The sequence below is a fragment of the Somniosus microcephalus genome, chromosome 3, assembly GCF_052327205.1.
Source record: "Somniosus microcephalus isolate GS21.2 chromosome 3, FLI_Smic_1.0, whole genome shotgun sequence".
NCBI lineage: Eukaryota > Metazoa > Chordata > Chondrichthyes > Squaliformes > Somniosidae > Somniosus > Somniosus microcephalus.
Window position 1 is genome coordinate 246,531,728 of NC_140989.1, and position 20,815 is coordinate 246,552,542.

At 46.9% G+C, this 20,815-nt stretch overlaps 1 protein-coding gene across 1 annotated transcript in view; it reads left to right on the top strand.

The window, feature by feature from the left end:
* The first annotated feature begins 255 nt into the window (after positions 1 to 255).
* The window catches only part of LOC147121802 (uncharacterized), a 363,729-nt gene continuing 343,169 nt past the window's right edge, over positions 256 to 20,815 (top strand). Inside the window, exons 1-5 of the mRNA XM_085982314.1 lie at positions 256 to 602; positions 2,442 to 2,587; positions 10,769 to 10,919; positions 15,513 to 15,640; positions 18,151 to 18,218. Coding sequence (XP_085838440.1) covers positions 417 to 602; positions 2,442 to 2,587; positions 10,769 to 10,919; positions 15,513 to 15,640; positions 18,151 to 18,218 — 679 coding nt within the window. The 5' untranslated portion in view covers positions 256 to 416. The remainder of the gene's footprint in view (positions 603 to 2,441; positions 2,588 to 10,768; positions 10,920 to 15,512; positions 15,641 to 18,150; positions 18,219 to 20,815) is intronic.

The following is a 20,815-nucleotide window of genomic DNA, read 5'->3' on the forward strand; positions in this document are numbered from 1 at the left end:
ATGCATAATAAACCACCAAAAATTGTTTCATTCAAATGCTGCCTAAAAAAACTTCTTCTCTGTCGTAACGTGTACTTTTCTATTTCTCCTTTATACTTTGAAACCATCACAGCGATGAACTGGAGAGTGTTGCCGTGTAATACAAAAATACCCCCAGAAAATGCTGGAAACACTCAGCATCTGCGGGGGAGAGACAAACAGAGTTAACGTTTCAGGCCGATGACCTTTCACCAGAAGTGTTGATGTGAGCTAGGCTGTGCCGGCTTCTATTGTGGCAGTCTGGGGCGGCATGGGAACGGGCAGGGCTCACAGTAACAGTGGGAGGTCGACAAATAGGCTGCTCTGGGCCTCTGCGCCTTGATGTGTTTTCGAAATACTTTTTTCCCTCTTTAGCCAAGCTATGTGAGCGTGGCAGCATGAACAGGGGATACCTCAGCGAGCAACCTTCACTCCGGGGGCAGGGGGATCCGGCGAAAGCTCCCAATGTGTGCGTGTGTGAGATGGAACAAACATCTTGCAGCAACGTGACTGAATTCCCCCTCAAGTGGAATCGGCATTCAGGCAGTGCAACAGGGAGCTGCAGATACGAGAGGCCAAGCAAGGTACGAACGGGAGGCAGCGGCCACCAGCTTTTAACCCTAGCTGATTGAGACCGAGATCCCCGCCCCCCAACCACTCCTCGCCAGTTTCCAGAGTTAAACCGCGCCCCAATCCCTGTCAATCGGTGGTGTGTTCCACAGTGGGGGAAGCAAGCCAGACATTAGCTGCCTGTCTTTGTGACTTGGTGGTAGGGGCTGCCCTCACGGCATTTTCACACTTCTCGTGCTTTGCAAGTGTGTTGCTCTGGTGTAAAAAAAACCCCACAACAGACCTTTGAGAAAGGCTGGGTGTGAAAGTGACTGTCCGAGAAGGGAAGGGGGAGGGGAGAAGATGACTTAAAAAAAAATTTAAGCAGGTCGCGGCAGAATAATAACAAAATCGGGAAACATTGTTACAAACCACTGGAAAGATATGCTCACCTCCACCACCCAGGAACGCTGTTCCTTTCCTGCAATTGCCACTAATTTTAACATCTCTTGTACGTCTGTAGCAATACTAACGGATAATAACTCCGCAGCTTTAATAAACAACTCAGATACATGCTCTAGGGATAAGCACTCGGCTATAAAGCGTCCAGAATTCAGATTCTCAATGTGTGCATTTAAAATAGGGCAAAACTTGGCAAGCAAGCACGACGAAAAGATCTTTGAGACATACTGACAGCAGAGCCACGGATTAAAAATGCAATCTTCATAAATATTAAAGAGTAATTAATGCGCCCCTACATTATATCCAGTCAAATTCTGTGCATTTAAGTTTTGTTTAAAAGGCGCCAGCTGCTGGTGGTCAAGGAACGATTCCTCCTTTGGGAATGAAGCGGATTATTTGGTGAAGGAGAGGGGGTTGAAGGGATATGGGGACAGGGTGGGTGAAGCTGTTCCAACTGTTTGCTTGCATGGAGGGTAAAAGTCAATACTGCCTGGTTAGGCCGAATGCCCTGTTTCAACCTCTATGTATTTCTGTGGTGGTCCCCACAAACTACTGTCACACACACAGACATCACTTTTTATTTAGGGATCTGCAGAAATCCCAATGTTATTTTCCAAACAGGCCACATTTAGATAGATCCTCACAGTCAGGGAATGACACAGAGACTTAAAAGGAAGAGGGAAAATAGTTTTTATTATTATTATTCATTCTCAGGATGTGGGCATCGCTGGCGGTGCCAACATTTATTGCCCGCCCTTAGATGCCCTTGAGAAGGTGATGGTGGGCCTTTTTCTTGAACCGCTGCAGTCCGTGTGGTGAAGATGCTCCCGCAGTGCTGTTAGGTAGGGAGTGCCAGGATTTTGACCCAGCGGCGATACATTTCCAAGTCGGGATGGCGTGTGACTTGGAGGGGAACTTGCAGGTGATGATGCCACCTTGTCCTTCTAGGTGGTAGAGGTCACAGGTTTGGGAGGTGCTGTCGAAGAAGCCTTAGAGACTTGCTGCGGTGCATCCTGTAGATAGCACACATACACGGCAGCCAAGATGGAGGGAGGGCATGTTTAAGCTATAAAAAAGATGAAGCAAAGAAAACTGTGTGTTTCAAGATGCCTCTTCCCTCATTTGTATTATAAAATCCGGAATCAATTGCTTGATTTCCTGAGTTAGTATTCATTAATGTTTTTAACAATTCCAGCAGAAATATCTCAAGCAATTACTGTTTGGAACCAACATGAAGTAATACATCTGCATCTGAAAGGAAGTATTGTTTTGGTTATATGCTAAATGTTATGTGATTAAATGGCCACACGTGTGAAAAATGTGTCTAAGCTGGAACATTTTCTCTCTGCAATTGTATAAGCTACTTTCAACTGCATTTTCTGCTACTAAACATGTACCTGTGTACTCACCAGCCTGTGCAGGCAGCTCTGATAAATATCGATAGGATCCCAGCCCCGACTGCAAGTTTTATCAGCAGAGCATCAAACTATTCTGTGGCACAAACTGCTTCCGTCCATAGCGGCCTTTCCAAGAGGCAGAGACTTCCTCCATCTGGAAGGTGAGTGTAAGCATAAAGTAGAGGCACTCGACCGACTGACAGTTCGGAGGATTTTTTTTTGGCGCCAACAAAGATCAATAGGAAATCTGTACAAATGACAGAAAATAAATCAAGGCTATAAAATAATCATGGTCTGTCAAGATGATTCTGAAGTAAGGTACACATTTTGAGTTTTACAGCCTGAGAAGGAAAGGCTGTGGGAGTCTGTACACATTACTTTTCCATTAACCATTTAGAAACATAGAAAAAAAACATAGAAAAATAGGAGCAGGAGTAGGCCATTTGGTCCTTCGAGCCTGCTCCGCCACTCAATATGATCATGACTGATCCTCTATCTCAATACCATATGCCCGCTCTCTCCCCATACCCCTTGATGCTTTTTGCGTCTAGAAATCTATCTGTCTCCTTCTTAAATAAATTCAGTGACTTGGCCGCCACAGCCCTCTGTGGTAGAGAATTCCACAGGTTCACCATTCTCTGAGTGAAGAAATTTGTCCTCATCTCAGTCTTAAATGTCTTACCCCGTATCCTGAGACTGTGACCCCTTGTTCTAGACCCCCCCCCCCCCCAGCCAGGGGAAACATCCTCCCTGCATCCAGTCTGTCTAGCCCTGTTAGAATTTTATACGTTTCAGTGAGACCCCCTCTCATTCTTCTAAACTCTAGTGAATACAGGCCTAGTCGACCCAATCTCTCCTCATAAGTGACAGTCCTGCCATCCCAGGAATCAGTCTGGTGAACCTTCGCTGCACTCCCTCTATGACAAGTATATCCTTTCTTAGGTAAGGAGACCAAAACTGCACACAGTATTCCAGTTGTGGTCTCACCAAGGCCCTGTATAACTGTAGTAAGACATCCTTGCTCCTGTACTCAAATCCTCTTGCAATGAAGGCCAACATATCATTTGCCTTCCTAACTGCTTGCTGCACCTGCATGTTTGCTTTCAGTGACTGGTGTACAAGGACACCCAGGTCCCATTGTACATCAACATTTCCCAATCTATCACCATTTAAATAATACTCTGCCTTTCTGTTTTTCCTACCGAAGTGGATAACTTCACATTTATCCACATTATAATGCATCTGCCATGTATTTGCCCACTCACTCAACTTGTCTAAATCGCCTTGAATCCTCTTTGCATCCTCCTCACAATCCCACCTAGTTTCGTGTCATCAGCAAACTTGGAAATAGTATATTTGGTTCCCTCATCCAAATCATTGATATATATTGTGAATAGCTGGGGCCCAAGCACTGATCCCTGCGGTACACCACTAGCCACCGCCTGTCACCCCGAAAAAGTCCCATTTATTCCTACTCTCTGTTTCCTGTCTGTTAACCAATTTTCAATCCATGCCAGTATATTACCCCCAATCCCATGTGCTTTAATTCTGCACACTAACCTCTTATGTGGGACTTTATCAAAGGCCTTCTGAAAATCCAAATACACCACATCCACTGGTTCTCCCTTATCTATTCTACCAGTTACATCCTCAAAAAACTCCAGTAGGTTTGTCAAATCCATGTTGACTTTGTCTAATCCCATTGATATTTTCTAAGTGTCCTGTTATCATCCTTTATAATAGACTAGCATTTTCCCTACTACTGATGTTAGGCTAACCGGTCTGTAGTTCCCTGTTTTCTCTCTCCCTCCTTTTTTAAATAGTGGGGTTACATTTGCCACCCTCCAATCTGCAGGAACTGTTCCATAATCTATAGAATTTTGGAAGATGACAACCAATGCATCCACTATTTCCATGGCTACCTCTTTTATTACTCTGGGATGCAGACTTTCAGGCCCTGGGGATTTATCAGCTTTCAGTCCCATTAATTTCTCCAACACTCTTTTTTTACTAATACTAATTTCCTTTAATTCCTCCTTATTACTAGACCATAAATAAAAAACATAATTACCAAGATATCTTCAACCTATAAATGTTTGTGCTCATCAAGCTGAGGGATGTTAGTGCTTGGGAATAGAACTCTTTGCATTTCAGGGAGCCAGTGTCAGCATCTAGCATTCCCAGGCCAGTTGCAGAGCTCTCTTTACTCTGTGCGTCAGTGGCCGGTGATCATTTTGGCAGGTGAAGCACACACTTTACATGTCAAAACAAGGCAGCTTGTCACCATGGCGACGGACCCTTTGCGCAAATGGAGTGTTGTTGCCTGCACGCACTGTATAGCAGGAATAGAGCCCCAGTCACCACAAGGAGAAGCTTAAACAGGTCAAATAAAATCCAAAAAGAAAGCAAGTTTGCAAATGGTCATGCAGCCATGTTGTGCGTGGAATATTCTAAAACAGAAATAGTTGTTTTCGAGTGTGTGCCATTCTGCATTCATTGCAAGTCTGACCATTCTAGGTGAGGCAATGCCTTACATGATGTGCGGGTTAGGTTGATTGGCCATGATAAAAAAATTGACCCTTAGTGTTAGGGGGGATTAAATACGTGGGGTTACGGGGATAGGGCTTGGGTGGGATGGCTGTCGGTGTAGGGACCGGGTGCTAGGGTTTGGATGATCAGCCATGATCTCGTTGAATGGCGGAGCAGGCTCGAAGGGCCGAATGGCCTACTCCTGCTCCTATCTTCTATGTTTCTATGAGGCGCCTCTGACTCAGTCCCAAATGCACCAACGTGGCATTTTTCCATTTCCCACAACAGCCAATCCTGTGGCCTCTGAGTTAAGCCCATTGTAGGCCCATACTGACTAAATTGAGATTTATTTCAGAGAGGATGCTTACAGCCACCAGACAGAGGATACATTGATCCTATCAATCTGGGCTGGATTTGAACCCAGATCCCAGGCTAGTGTCTAACCCTCTGCACCAACCAGTTACCCACTATTGTTTTAGTGGCATATTATTGACTTAATGTAGAGCCACCATTCTGGGTTCCTGCACCCCTCCTGGGCTTCTCTGATGACATGTCTTCCAAGGATGTTCATTTTGATGGTGGCCAGCATTTTGGACCACTTTACAGGCAAACCTTGACTACCAGAATTATGTTTCTTGCATACCAGAGATGTTGGAGTTTGTACATTTTAGAGACATTCACACCTATAATGTTGGAATGGTTTCATTGAGCACAGCAGGGGTCCTAGCTGAACAGACAATATAAGGGGCTATGGGGTGAGGATCCTCATGCGAGATGGCAGATATGATTGGCAGTGCAATGAGCAAAGTCCTTGACGCAGAGAGCTGGGGGAGGGTCAAAGGTCAACTTTGTTCAAGTCTCTCCTGGATTAAGTTGATACTTAAAACAGTCAGAAGGGCAGAGAACTCCTTTTCTAAAATTAACACCAGCCAGTTCAGTGAATACTGACTTGCAAAGTGAAGTTACGACCGTGTCGAGGGCTGTGTTTATGTGATTAATTATTTTTGTTGTTACAAGAAGCAATAGGAAACAGATTGACTGTCACTGAAAACTGTTCTGTTTGGTCATGTGTTTCACCAAAATAAACCAGTTTGTTGGTTTGCAATTGGCTTTGTCTCATCAGTGCTCATCAGTCAGTCTCCCGGAAGATAGGAGAAATAGATGTGTGAGACAGCAAGATCACTGAGTCCAGTGCAGACAGCAGAGGGCCTCACTGTTATAGCCCCCAGGTCACACTCAATGCTTCCTGTAAACTGTGCGGTTGCGCAGCGCTCCAGGGACCCCGCACAGTCGGCTTGTCGGCCTTTCAATGAGAAAAATCTTAAAGGGGCTGCGCGGTGCCAAACAAAATGACAGGGAACATTGGTCACACTATCATATAACTGGTTAAAGAAGGGATTAACACAATTGTAAGGAAGGATATTAGCTCTGATGATGTGGAATCTGTATGGGTAGAACTGAGAAATACCAAGGGGCAGAAAACATTAGTGGGAGTGGTATATAGACCTCCAAACAGTAATGCGGAGGTTGGGGAGGGCATTAAAAGGGAAATTAGAGAAGCGTGCAAAAAGGGCACAGCAATCATCATGGGTGACTTTAATCTACATATAGATTGGGCTAACCAAATTAGTAACAATACTGTGGAGGAGGAATTCCTGGAGTGTTTACGGGATGGTTTCCTGGACCAATATGTCGAGGAACCAACCAGAGATCAGGCCATCTTAGACTGGGTATTATGTAACGAGAAAGGATTAATTAGCAATCTTGTTGTACGAGGCCCCTTGGGTCGGAGCGATCATAATATGATCGAATTCTTCATTAAGATGGAGAATGAAGTAGTTGACTCAGAGACTAGGGTCCTGAATTTAAATAAAGGAAACTACGATGGTCTGAGGCTCGAATTGGGTAGGATTGATTGGAGAATGTCACTCAAAGGGTTAACGGTGGATAGGCAATGGCAAACATTCAAAGACCGCATGGATGAACTACAGAATTTGTTCATCCCAGTTTGGCATAAAAATCAAACAAAAAAGGTGACTCAACCGTGGCTAACGAGGGAAATTAGAGATAGCATAAGATCCAAGGAGAGGACATATAAATTGGCCAAAAAAAGCAGTAATCCAGAGGATTGGGAGCAGTTTAGGATTCAACAAAGGAGGACAAAGGGATTAATTAAGAAAGAGAAAATAGAATATGAGAGTAAGCTTGCACGGAACATAAAAACTGACTGTAAAAGCTTTTATAGATATGTGAAGAGAAAAAGATTGGTGAAGTCAAGCATAGGTCCCTTGCAGTCAGAATCGGGGGAATTTATAATGGGGAACAAAGAAATGGCAAACCAATTAAATACATATTTTGGTTCTGTCTTCACAAAGGAGGACACAAATAACCTCCTAGAAATGTCGGGGAACATAGGGTCTGATGATAGGGAGGAACTGAAAGAAATCAGTATTTGTAGGGAAATGGCGTTAGGGAAATTGATGGGATTGAAGGCCGATAAATCCCCAGGGCCTGATAATCTACATCCTAGGGTACTTAAGGAAGTGGCCCTAGAAATAGTAGATGCATTGCTGATCATCTTCCAACATTCGATGGAATCTGGAACAGTACCCATGGATTGGAGGGTAGCTAATGTTACCCCACTATTCAAAAAAGGTGGTAGAGAGAAAACGGGGAATTACAGACTGGTAAGCCTGACATCGGTAGTGGGGAAAATGCTGGAGTCCATTATAAAAGATGTAATAGCAGAGCACTTGGAAAACAGTGACAGGATCGGACAAAGTCAACATGGATTTACAAAAGGTAAATCGTGTTTGACTAATCTACTGGAATTTTTTGAGGATGTAACTAGTCAAATAGATAAGGGAGAAGCAGTGGATGTGGTGTATTTGGACTTTCAGAAGGCTTTCGATAAGGTCCCACATAAGAGAGTAGCGTGTAAAATTAAGGCACATGGGATTGGGGGCAAGGTATTGACTTGGATAGAGAACTGGTTGGCAGATAGAAAGCAAAGAGTTGGAATAAACGGGTCTTTTTCCGAGTGGCAGGCAGTGACTAGTGGGGTACCGCAGGGATCGGTCCTTGGACCCCAGCTATTCACAATATATATTAATGATCTAGACAAGGGAACCAGATGTAATATCTCCAAATTTGCAGACGACACAAAGCTGGGTGGGCGTGTGTGCTGTGAGGAGGATGCTGAGAAACTACAGGATGATTTGGACAGGCTGGGTGATTGGGCAGAAGCATGGCAGATGCAATATAACGTGGATAAATGTGAGGTTATCCACTTTGGTGTCAAAAACAGGAAGGCAGATTATTATCTGAATGGCAATAGATTGGTAGAAGGGGAAGTGCAACGAAACCTGGGTGTCCTTGTGCACCAGTCGCTGAAGGTAAGCATGCAGGTGCAGCAAGCGGTTAAGAAGGCAAATGGTATGTTGGCCTTCATAGCGAGAGGGTTTGAGTACAAGAACAAGGATGTCTTGCTGCAGTTGTACAGGGCCTTGGTGAGACCACATCTTGAGTATTGTGTGCAGTTTTGGTCGCCTTATCTGAGGAAGGATATTCTTGCCATGGAAGGAGTTCAGCGAAGATTCACCAGGCTGATACCTGGGATGGCAGGAATGACGTATGAGGAGAGATTGGGTCGATTGGGCTTGTACTCGCTGGAGTTTAGAAGAATGAGAGGGATCTCATTGAAACTTATAAAATTCTGGCAGGACTGGACAGACTAGATGCAGGAAGGGTGTTCCCAATGGTCGGGGAATCCAGAACCAGGGGTCACAGTCTAAGGATAAGGGGTAGGCCTTTTAGGACAAAAATGAGGAGGTATTTCTTCACTCAGAGAGTGGTGAACCTGTGGAATTCTCTAGCACAGAAGGCGGTGGAGGCCAGTTCATTAAATATATTCAAGAAAGAGTTGGATATATTTCTTAAGGCTAAAGGGATCAAGGGATATGGGGAGAAGGCAGGGACCGGGTACTGAACTTGGATGATCAGCCATGATCGCATTGAATGGAGGAGCAGGCTCAAGGGGCCGAATGGCCTACTCCTGCTCCTATCTTCTATGTTTCTATGTTTCTAGTCGGGTAAGGTACTCTCCAGATTGTAGGGTATGGAAGACTGACTGATGACCCAAGAGAATATCTCGTGAAGACCTAAACAAACCCCTACTCCGTCGCAGAATTTTCTACTCCCCAGTAGTCATTTATTATCAAACAATAATACTTTTGAAATTCAAAGTGACTTTTGAGGGTATGGAACTTTAATGTGGATGATCCAATTTGATTGCTTTACTTTTTTTTCCAACTTTTTTTCTGACATTACAACAGTGACTACGCTGTAAAGCGCTTTGGGATATCCGGAGGTTGTGAAAGGCGCTATATAAATGCAAGTCTTTCTTTTTGAGTTTAAGCAATACCTTTAAGGATTTGTTTGGACAGTTGGCTTCACTTTGTCTCAGAACAAATTATGCTTTTAAAAAAAAAATCTTAGTCCTATCCTTAAATATCGGGGGGAAAGTTGGGTAGCCGCCGGGGAGCTAATTCTAGTGCTCCAAAAAAGTTAGTGCCCCTACCCCGTAAATTCAGTAGTAGCGCCCCAAGAAGGAGGTGGAGCAGTGCTTGAAGCGCTCCACCTCCTTGGGGTGCTACTTCTCAATGTCGTGGCGCAACGTGCAGCAGCTCCACGTGCGGCGGCATGTAGCGCCGCGTTATTGCAGGCCTCCTCCCCTGATTAAAGGGGAGGGGCCTAGCGCTGCGCGCACCAGGGCCCTGCTGGGGAGCAGGGTGCCATGGATACAGCCTGGCACTCAAGAGGAGTACCGGGTTGAGCGATCGCGGCCGGCACCCCGCATAGAAATGTTAAAGGTGGGCAGGTGCTGGCAGTCGGCCAAAATAAAAATGGCCATCCGACACCTGCCCTTTAAGTAGCGCCGCAGCACACTACCGCCGTGGCAAAACCGCCCGCTGATCCTCTTGGTCCCATTGCCTGGCGATAGTTATGGGGAGCAAGGGAAATTTGCGGCCAGGGCGCAATCGGGGCGCTGCGCACAGCGATGTTGTCATTATCGCCAGCGGAGCGGGGCGCTACTGGCTACTGCCACCGTTAACCTCCCGCTGAATTTCGTGGGAGGTGTTAGCGGCGCCGCACCTGGGCGCTAGGGGATTTACACCCCGTTAGCTGGGGGCGCTAACGAGAGGCGCAAAGCAACCCAATTTCTCCCCCATAATGTTTGAAACAGATTTTTTAAAAATTTTAAATAATGGTAAATTTGATCATTACTGAATGAGCTCTTTGGCAGTCCACTTACAGGACAAGTCATGATTTATTAATGTGCGCCAAAGGTATATTTACATATATTGGATTTAGCATGCAGCTCTGAGGGGGCATTTTATGTAACACAGCTACAGATGTATACGAGTGGGCTTTTTACTTTTGCCTTCTCATTTTATAAGTTACTTTCTTTCCATTTTTTGATCTCTTACATTATGCACTTCCTCAGCTGAAAGAGCAGAACAATGAGCTGTCCCCAAGCCTCTTGAACTGGCTGCGAGCTGGCATAAGTTAACCTTCCCTCCCATTTTTTGTTGCAGGAGTTACCTTGCACCCACTTGGCATCTCTCCCAATGGCACGGCTGTGATTGGAAAATGTCTGGGGAACTCTGTGGTGTGTGGAGCATTTTTGCTCTGACGTGCTGCATTGCCAGGCCACCTTGTACACTACTTATATTTCTGTTGAATTTGTAATTGCCTTCAGTTATGTTTCGCCCTTTTTTAGTAACTTCTTCTTTGTTGCTTATGCCCCGTAGTTTGCCTTCTAACCCATCATCAGGGGGAGTGAATTTGCAGACCAACTCAGCCAGAGTTAGCTCCAACCTACCTAAGGCTATGCAAACAAAAATAAACCATTTGGTTAGTTCTCCTTTCAAACAGAGCACTGTACCTCGTCTCCATCACGTGGTGAGTCATTTCAGTTTCTTTTTGGAAAGAGTGAATCATACAGGTTTTATGATGACTTGGCTAGCTCAACAGTCAAACTCTTCATTACATTTATTCTTAAATGCTCACTGAGGGTTTTTCTCGATGCTGTTGGCGACTTATTTTTAAGGGTAGTACAATAGCCCTCTGCTTGCAGTAGTGCAGGCCGTTAAGCTTGTCAGTTTTGTTGCACTTCTGCAGTCTTGAGTGTTCTTGACATGAATCTTGTCATTCATGTGGAAATGACTTATGAAATAATACTGGGCGGCCTGCTGGTGGCGCTGTCCAGGGAGAGTATAAATACTCTGGCATGGGCCCAGCTTGCTCAGGACATTCTTTAACAGGAACTAGTGAAGGACACAACTAGATCTCCATGTTGAAAAACAGTTGATTAAAGCCTTGTTTAATACTCAGACCAAGTGCCTAGTAGTTTTCTTATGTCAGTTCTTATATAGTTTGTTTTCCTTAATTTTATTGCTTTGTCACAATATTGTGATTACCAAGACCAGAATATTATTCATTGCTATGGAAGCTTTTTTGCATTCCTGTGTTAGAGTGCAGTGTGGCGCCGTCAGACGAAAGGTATACTGCTGACTCTGCATTGCTCTCTGTCTATGGAGCTCTGTGCACTGACAGGACAGAGCGAACTTGTCACTATCTCTGCTAACATTACAAGATTCAAAATGAAATTGAAAATGCTTCAGTTGACTACCTCGGAACATTTTCCAAGCATTCTTTACTTTTGCCCTCTTACTGCATTTAATTTCCCCTTTGTTTCATTTAGCTTTACCTGTTCCCTTAATTTTTCTCCTTCTTCTTCATTGCCATTCATCTTCCCTCCCACCCTCCCTCTTCCTTCAGTGCCACTCCTGCCTGAGTGTTGCTGCTAGTGGATGCTGGACTCAGGTGCTGTGTACTGTTGACAGGAACCCCTGGGCCTGGAGTTTCCTCCCTGGGAGTAACCCTAAAATTAGGCTCGAAAATGCGCCTAATGTTGTGCCCATTTTGCCGATACCAAAAAACGCCCCAACATCCTCCCAATCTCATTAGAATACGCCCGAACTGAAAATGGGTGTACAATGACAGAAATCCGTGTAAACAATCAGGACTCAGGGAAATGTGGAACTTACACCAATGAGTTCTTCTTAGGGTCTAAAAATGTAAATTTCAACACATTTAAAAGGAAAGAAAGACTTGCATTTATATAGCGCCTTTCACGACCACCGGACATCTCAAAGCACTTTACAGCCAATGAAGTACTTTTGGAGTGTAGCCGCTGTTGTAATGTAGGAAACACAGTAGCCAATTTGCACACAGCAAGCTCCCACAAACAGCAATGTGATAATGACCATATAATCTGCTTTTGACCATCACTCATGCAGAACCCCTCTCCCCTGTCTCCTCCACCCTCACCTCCAACAAGTGCGAGGAGCTCATTTGTCGCTAAGATTGAGACCACCTGTTCAGCTGTCTCCGCCACTTCCCTTCCTTCCCCTAGCTCACTGCGCCAAACTTCCTCTAAGGTTCCCCCCTGCCCTAGCCCTGGACTCACATCTTTCTCCAGTTTCTCTCTGATCTCCCCTCATGACCTCTCCATACTCATCTTGTCCATGAGACCCACTTCCTGCTCTCTCGACCCTTTTCCCACCAAACTGCTGACCACACAACTTCCTTTTCTGGCTCCCACGTTAGCTGACATTGTTAACGGTTCTCTCTCCTCAGGTACTGTCCCCCTCTCCCTCAAATCTGCCGTCAACACCCCTCTCCTCAAAAAACAACCCTTGACCCCTCTGTCCTTGCAAACTACTGCCCCAACTCTAACTTCCCTTTCCTTTCCAAAGTCCTTGAATGTGTTGTCGCTTCCCAAATCCGTGCCCATCTTTCCCGCAGCTCCATGTTTGAATCTCTACAATCAGATTTCTGCCCCTGCCACAGTACCAAAACGGCTCTCATCAAAGTCACAAATGACATCCTTTGTGACTGTGACAAAGGTAATCTATCCCTCCTCGTCTTTCTTGACTTTGACATGGTTGACCAATCCATCCTTCTCCAATGCCTCTCCACCATTGTCCAGCTGGGTGGGACTGCACTCGCCTGGTTCCATTCTTATCTATCCAATCATAGCCAGAGAATCACCTGCAATGGCTTCTCTTCCCACTCCCGCATTGTTACCTCTGGTGTCCGCCAAGGATCTATCCTCGGCCCCCTCCAATTTCTCATCTACATGCTGCCCCTTGGCGACATCATCCGAAAACACAACGTCAGTTTCCACATGTACGCTGACGACACCCAGCTCTACCTCACTACCTCTTCTCTCGACCCCGCCACGGTCTCTAAATTGTCAGACTGCTTGTCCGACATCCAGTTCTGGATGAGCAAAAATTTTCTCCAATTAAATATTGGGAAGACCAAAGCCATTGTTTTCAGTCCCGGTCACAAACTGCGTTCCCTAGCCACTGGCTCCATTCCTCTCCCTAACATCTGTCTGAGGCTGAACCAGACTGTTCGCAACCTTGGTGTCACATTTGACCCTGAAGTGAGGTCCGACCACATATCTGCTCCATCACTAAGACCATCTGTTTCCACCTCCGTAACATCGTCCGTCTCCGCCCCTGCCTCAGCTCATCTGTTGCTGAAACCCTCATCCATGCCTTTGTTACCTCGAGACTTGACTATTCCAACACACTCCTGGCTGACCTACCACATTCCACCTGACGTAAACTTGAGGTCATCCAAAACTCGGCTGCCCGTGTCCTAACTCGCACCAAGTCCCGTTCGCCCATCACCCCTGTGCTCACTGACCTACATTGGCTCCTGGTTAAGCAACACCTCGATTTCAAAATTCTCATCCTTGTTTTCAAATCCCTCCATGGCCTCGCCCCTCCCTATCTCTGTAATTTCCTTCAGCCCCACAATGCCCCAAGATATCTGCGCTCCTCTAATTCTGTCCTCTTGAGCATCCCTGATTATAATCGCTCAACCTTTGGTGGCCGTGTCTTCTGTTGCCTAGGCCCTAAGCTCTGGAATTCCCTCCCTAAATCTCTCCGCCTCTCTACCTCTCTTTCTTCCTTTAAGACACTCCTTAAAACCTACCTCTTTGACCAAGCTTTTGGTCACCTGCCCTAATTTCTCCTTGTGTGGCTCGGTGTCAAATTTTTTTGTCTTACACTCCTGTGCAGCCTTGGGACGTTTTACTACATTAAAGGCGCTACATAAATACAAGTTGTTGTTGTTAAACAGGTATGTTTAAGAACCTGGAATCAGGGAAGCTTTTCAATTTGAATGTAATTTATACTGATGCCATAAAAATACATTAAAAGAAACAGAAAATACAGAGCAAGCCTCAGTGAGGGCAAATTTTTAAAAAAACACGCAAAAAATTGCAATTAAATGCTAGGAGAATGACTTTGTTTCCTGCTGTCTGGTCGCAATATGGAGAGACCCTCGAAAAAGTGCAGTTGGAGCAGACTCGCATTTGAGAGTTGGGGGGTGTGGCCAGTTTTGTGGGAGGAGATGTTCGGATGGAGGGTTTGATGGATGGATGGATGTAAAAGATCGAGGAGACTTGGGCGTATTGTAGTTACGCGCTTAACTCACTCACGCCCAAAACTACTCAATCTTTTAAGCCACATAATTTGTTTGCGCCAGGCTACAGGTGTATCTGGGTGCGAATGTGGAGGACACTCCAGGCCCTGTCCGTGTGAGAATTCCTGTTGCTCGTATGCAGCAGTCGGAATGATTTCCAGTTGCAGCAGGATCCCCATAGGAGCTGCGTTGGAGCAAGAGGGGCTGGGTTCATGTTGATTTTTGTCAGCAAATACTGACCTGATGACTGGGCTCCCAAGACACTGACTTCCAGCATAAAACACTGACCATTAACATGTGTGGATCAGCCAACAGAGGCCTTGTAATAAGGCAACACAAATTGCATTCTTTTAAAACGGTGGCATAGTGGTTAGCACTGTTGCCTCACAGCGCCAGGGACCCGGGTTCAAATCCGGCCTCGGGTGACTGTCTGTGTGGTGTTTGCACATTCTCCCCGTGTTTGCGTGGGTTTCCTCCGGGTGCTCCGGTTTCCTCCCACAGTCCAAAGATGTGCGGGTTAGGTTGATTGGCTATGATAAATTGACCCTTAGTGTTAGGGGGATTAAAATGTGTGGGGTTACGGAGATAGGGTGGGATATGTGTTGGTGAAGGGGTTACGGGGATCGGGTGGGATATGTGTCGGTGCAGGCTCGATGGGCCGAAATGGCCTCTATCTGCACTGTGGGGTTTCTGTGATTCTGTGATTTCTGTGAAAAATCCCTCCTTGAAGTGGAACATTCTGCTGTAGTGATGTGTGCCATCTAGTGGACAGCAAGATAACTATCAAATCTCTTCCAGAATGTGGCAAATAGATCTTGAGAGTCAGGTATCTCGGGAGTTCAACTCTGTGACCATCTGGTTGGGAAGCTAGCGCTATGACCATAACTATAGCCCTGGATGATGATTAACTTTATTCTAATTTGTTTCCTGCAATTCAATTTACTGGAACCTAATATCTTACAAGTGTCAAATGATATCTTTTGGAAGCAGTGCTTTTCCCCAGGAGATGAATTGAAGTTTGAAATCCTCAGCGAAGTAGAGAAAGTAAAGAAGCTGCAGAGTGACCAGAAGTCTGTTTCTTGTCGCCATGTTGTGACTGGTCAGCTGCTTAAAGCCAGGTACAGCAAACAGATTATCTGCTCATCTATCACATTGCTGTTTGTGGGATCTTGCTGTGTGTAAATTGGTTGCCGCGCTTCCTACAACACGACAGTGACCACACTTCTGAAAGTATTTCATTGGCTGTGAAGCGCTTTGGGCCGTCCATGAAAAGCGCTGTATAAATGCAAGTTCTTTTCTTAAAGTTGGGATGTGAAATGTAGCCCGTGTCTCCTGACACGTGGCATTCTCCAGCATGTATTTTTACATAAGCGGGCCTAGATTTTCTATCCAGCCCTTGCTGATTTTTTCAGCTGATCGGGGCGTGCACAGGTAGACACTTGCTCAGAGATCCACTCTTGTGACCCTGTTTCCTCCCCGCCGTGTTTGCTGGTGGGCGGGTGTAACGGCCCTAAAAAGCACTTGCTCGAATGTGGGCAGGTCCATGCAAATTACATTTCAGTTAGGGAAATACAGCCTCTGGCCATGAAGCAATCTGTACTGCTAGTGGGGCCTGTGCGAGAGTGCTGCTTTACAGCAGCCCGAAGACAATCTTCAGGCCTAGAAATTTGGCTGTGAAGCTCCTGTTTTTCAGGCATTAAACGGCCTTCTAAGCCTCCAATATGGCGGACAGGAAATGTGCCATCCGCCATATTAGTAAAGGCCAAACAATCCGAGTGCAGTGCCCACGCCATGAATCAGGCGTTGGCCCCTATGCAGATGCAAATAAGGGGCCTAAGGCCTGTTTGAGGCCTCCCCACTGCTCACCGCCCCCCCCTCCCCACTGCAAGATTGGTTTTCCCTGGAGCAGCAGAAAATATAGAATCATACAATCATAGAAAAAGTATGACACAGAAGGAGGCCATTCAGCCCATTGTGTCCGTTCCGGTCGGATAAGAGCTACCCAGCCTAATCCCGCCTTCCAGCTCTTGGTCCATAGCCCTGTAGGTTACGGCTCTTCAAGTGCACGCAGTCCTTTATAAATGCGATGAGGGTTTCTGCCTCTACCACCCTTTCGGGCAGTGAGTTCCAGACCCCCACCACCCTCTGGGTGAAATTTTTTCCCCTCATCTCCCCTCTAATCCTACTAATTACTTTAAATCTGTGCCCCCTGGTTCTTGACCCCTCTGCTAAGGGAAATAGGTCCTTCCTATCCACTCTATCTAGGCCCCTCATAATTTTATACATCTCATAGAAACATAGAAACATAGAAGATAGGAGCAGGAGTAGGCCATTCGGCCCCTCGAGCCTGCTCCGCCATTCAATGCGATCATGGATGATCATCTCAATTATATCTCCCCAGCCTCCTCTGTTCCACGAAAAACAACCCCAGCCTATCCAATCTTTCCTCATAGCTAAAGTTTTCCGGTCCTGGCAACATCCTCGTAAATCTCCTCTGCACCCTCTCCAGTGCAATCACATCCTTCCTGTAATGTGGTAACCAGAACTGCACACAGTACTCAAGCTGTGGCCTAACCAGTGTTGTATACAGTTATAGCATAACTTCCCTACTCTTATATTTTATGCCTCAGCTAATAAAGGAAAGTATGCCTTTTTAACCACCTTATCTACCTGTCCTGCTACCTTTAAGGAACTGTGGACATACACTCCAAGGTCCCTCTGTTCCTCCACACCTCTCAGTATCCTCCCATTAATTGTGTATTCCCTTGTCTTGTTGCCCCTCCCCAAATGCATTACCTCACACTTTTCCAGATTGAATACCATTTGCCACTTTTCTGCCCAACTGACCAGTTCATAGATATTTTCCTGCAATCTAAAGCTTTCCTCTGCACTGTCAACCACACGGCCAATTTTTGTATCATCTGCAAATTTCTTTATCATGCCCCCTACATTGAAGTCTCAATCATTACTATATACTACAAAAAGTAAAGGACCGAGTACTGAGCCCTGTGGAACCCCACTGGAAGCAGCCTTCTGGTCTACCTGCGGTCTAACAGGCGGTCCTTAAAGGGATGAAGAAGGTAAAATATTAAAACATAATTACTTGAAGGTGAAGCAGAAGACCCCAAATTCAAAAAATGCGGGCCGCCGCCTCTACCCTGAGTAAAGGATCGAGGGAGGTTACAGCTCAGTGGAAAGGAATTGGGACCGAATATGAGATGCATACTTGCAATAGTGCAATGTTAGTAGTTGACACTGTAAAGTTAGACGAGTTGACAGGTAAACTCACTAAACATTAGGCTTTAGATACACAGAACAGTTAAAATAAAGAACATATGAAAAGTACCACAAGACGTCATAGCCAGTTATACTCATTAATTCTACCTATTTTAAATGGGTTAACACCTCCGTTATAACAGACAAAGAAATTTAGGACCAATGTGTTATGTCAATACCTCACATTGTAATTTTAATTCCTTTAAATTTAAAATCTATATAAAGTGCAATAATGAAGAAAATCAACATGGAAGTAGTTCAGTTAAAGCAGACAATTGCTGTAGAGATTAATGACACTTTATCTGTTACATTACTACCTAACATTTTCCCCCTCAATTTTCTTGCCCATCAGACTGAAGCCGCTCTATCCTACGGTTGTTGAAGGACCAAGTATTACTCAATGCAGAGGTATTTTACCAGGTTAGTTAAATGTAATCACTTGTAGGGGGCGAAAAAAAAATCAAAATGCTTGGTGAACCCACACTTTACACTTGTTTATGCTCTGTTGATGTTATAAATAATATCCTGTTCATACATACTTTAAAGGCCCCGATTTTAACTCCAGGTGGATTCCCTGCTCAGGCCTGAGTTAAAATTACAGTCGGGTCTCAATCAATGTTCCCTGTAAACTGCGCTTTGTTCTGCGTTTGTCCTGTTTCTTTTAATGTGCGGTCACTTTAAATTTCTGTGCGTGCGTGGTATCTATCTATATCTATAAAAAGACCTCTTCTGTCTGTCTGTCTGTCCGTTCTCTATACGTTCGAAAGTTATAGAGCGTACCTACACGCACGTCACATCAAAAGAAAGCTTACGATTACGGACCGGTCATAAGCGTATTTACTTTTCCGTCAGACAAAATCGTGCCCACGGTATCCAAAAAACGTTCAAAATTCCGCTCATTAAATGGGAAAAGTTCCGCTCATTTGCTCATTAGCATTGAGTGACGTGAAGGTTGACCAATCGTGCGGTCGAGTGACCTGACAGTTGACCGACGGTTGACCAATCGCTGCGTCACGGGTGGGCCATCCTACAGTTGAGTGTTGAGTGACTTGACGATTGACCAATCCTACAGTTCAGTGACCTGATGGTTGACCAATCGGTGCGTGTGTGGGCGGGCCTTATCACTCTGAACCGAGGTGAGTGGCCGCCATCTTGATTCTTCACTATTTTTTTCCCACACTTTCTGTGTCTTTATTTTTCCCACTTTCTGTGTGTACCTCATTAGGTTCTTTTGTGCAGTTGTCTTCTTAGCTATGGGTGCTTCAAAACCTGAACATTAATATTTAGGAATCCCTATTGTACTGGATGCGCGAAGCTGCGGCCTAGCAGCGCAGGAAGCCTGGGCCTCGAGTTCAGCGCTCCGCTCTAACCGCCTCCATCCCCCCCTCCTCCTCACCCTCGCACAGGGGGACTCGGGGCTGCTCTCCGCCTGCTGCAGGCAGGCCTGAAGCTCAAAAAATTTCTCTCCTCTTCCCTCTCTCTCTCTCTCTCCTTCTCTCTCTCCTTCTCTCTCTCTACTTCCCCCTCTCTCTCTTGCCGTGAGTGCGGGACCGGCAAAACCAGGGCTTTCCAAACAGCTGTCCCCGATCGCAATCGGACACGGGAGTCTGCAGCGAAAAGCGTTCGTCTGCCGCCCGGCCAACCGGGTCCAAAGGCCCGCCGCGTTCACCAGCAGGAACCCCGGGCTCGCTTCGGAGCGCTGGGCACCCGGCCTCCCGTTGTCGGACTGACTCCGTTCTGCTACCGAGGTGAGTCCGGCCGGGCCTGAGGCGCTAGCGAGGGAGAGGGGAGGCAGGGAGAGAAAGGAAAGGAGGGAGAGGAGAGGGGGAGTGTGTGAGGGAGAGGGGGGGGGAGTGTGTGAGGGAGAGGGGGGGAGTGTGTGTGTGAGGGAGAGGGGGGAGTGTGTGCGTGAGGGAGAGGGGGGGAGTGTGTGTGTGAGGGAGAGGGGGGAGTGTGTGTGTGAGGGAGCGGGGGGAGTGTGTGTGTGAGGGAGAGGGGGGAGTGTGTGTGTGAGGGAGGGGGGAGTGTGTGTGTGAGGGAGAGGGGGGAGTGTGTGTGTGAGGGAGAGAGGGGGGAGTGTGTGTGTGAGAGGGGGGAGTGTGTGTGTGAGGGAGGGGGGGGAGTGTGTGTGTGAGGGAGAGGGGGGAGTGTGTGTGAGGGAGAGGGGGGGAGTGTGTGTGTGAGGGAGAGGGGGGGAGTGTGTGTGTGAGGGAGAGGGGGGAGTGTGTGTGTGAGGAGCGGGGGGGAGTGTGTGTGTGAGGGAGAGGGGGGAGTGTGTGTGTGAGGGAGGGGGGAGTGTGTGTGTGAGGGAGAGGGGGAGTGTGTGTGTGAGGGAGAGAGGGGGAGTGTGAGGGAGAGAGGGGGAGTGTGTGAGGGAGAGGGGGGGAGTGTGTGTGAGGGAGGGGGGGAGTGTGTGTGTGAGGGAGAGGGGGAGTGTGTGTGTGAGGGAGGGGGGGAGTGTGTGTGTGAGGGAGAGAGGGGGAGTGTGAGGGAGAGAGGGGAGTGTGTGAGGGAGAGGGGGGAGTGTGTGTGTGAGGGAGGGGGGAGTGTGTGTGTGAGGGAGAGGGGGGAGTGTGTGTGTGAGGGAGGGGGAGTGTGTGTGTGAGGGAGAGGGGGAGTGTGTGTGTGAGGGAGAGGGGGAGTGTGAGGGAGAGAGGGGGAGTGTGTGAGGGAGAGAGGGGGAGTGTGTGTGAGAGAGGGGGAGTGTTGTGTGAGGGAGAGGGGGAGTGTGTGTGTGAGGGAGGGGGGAGTGTGTGTGTAGGGAGAGGGGGGAGTGTGTGTGTGAGGGAGGGGGGAGTGTGTGTGTGAGGGAGAGGGGGGAGTGTGTGTGTGAGGAGAGGGGGAGTGTGTGTGTGAGAGGGGGAGTGTGTGTGTGAGGGAGAGGGGGGAGTGTGTGTGTGAGGGAGAGGGGGGAGTGTATGTGTGAGGGAGAGGGGGGAGTGTGTGGGTGAGGGAGGGGGGAGTGTGTGTGTGAGGGAGAGGGGGGAGTGTGTGTGTGAGGGAGAGGGGGGAGTGTG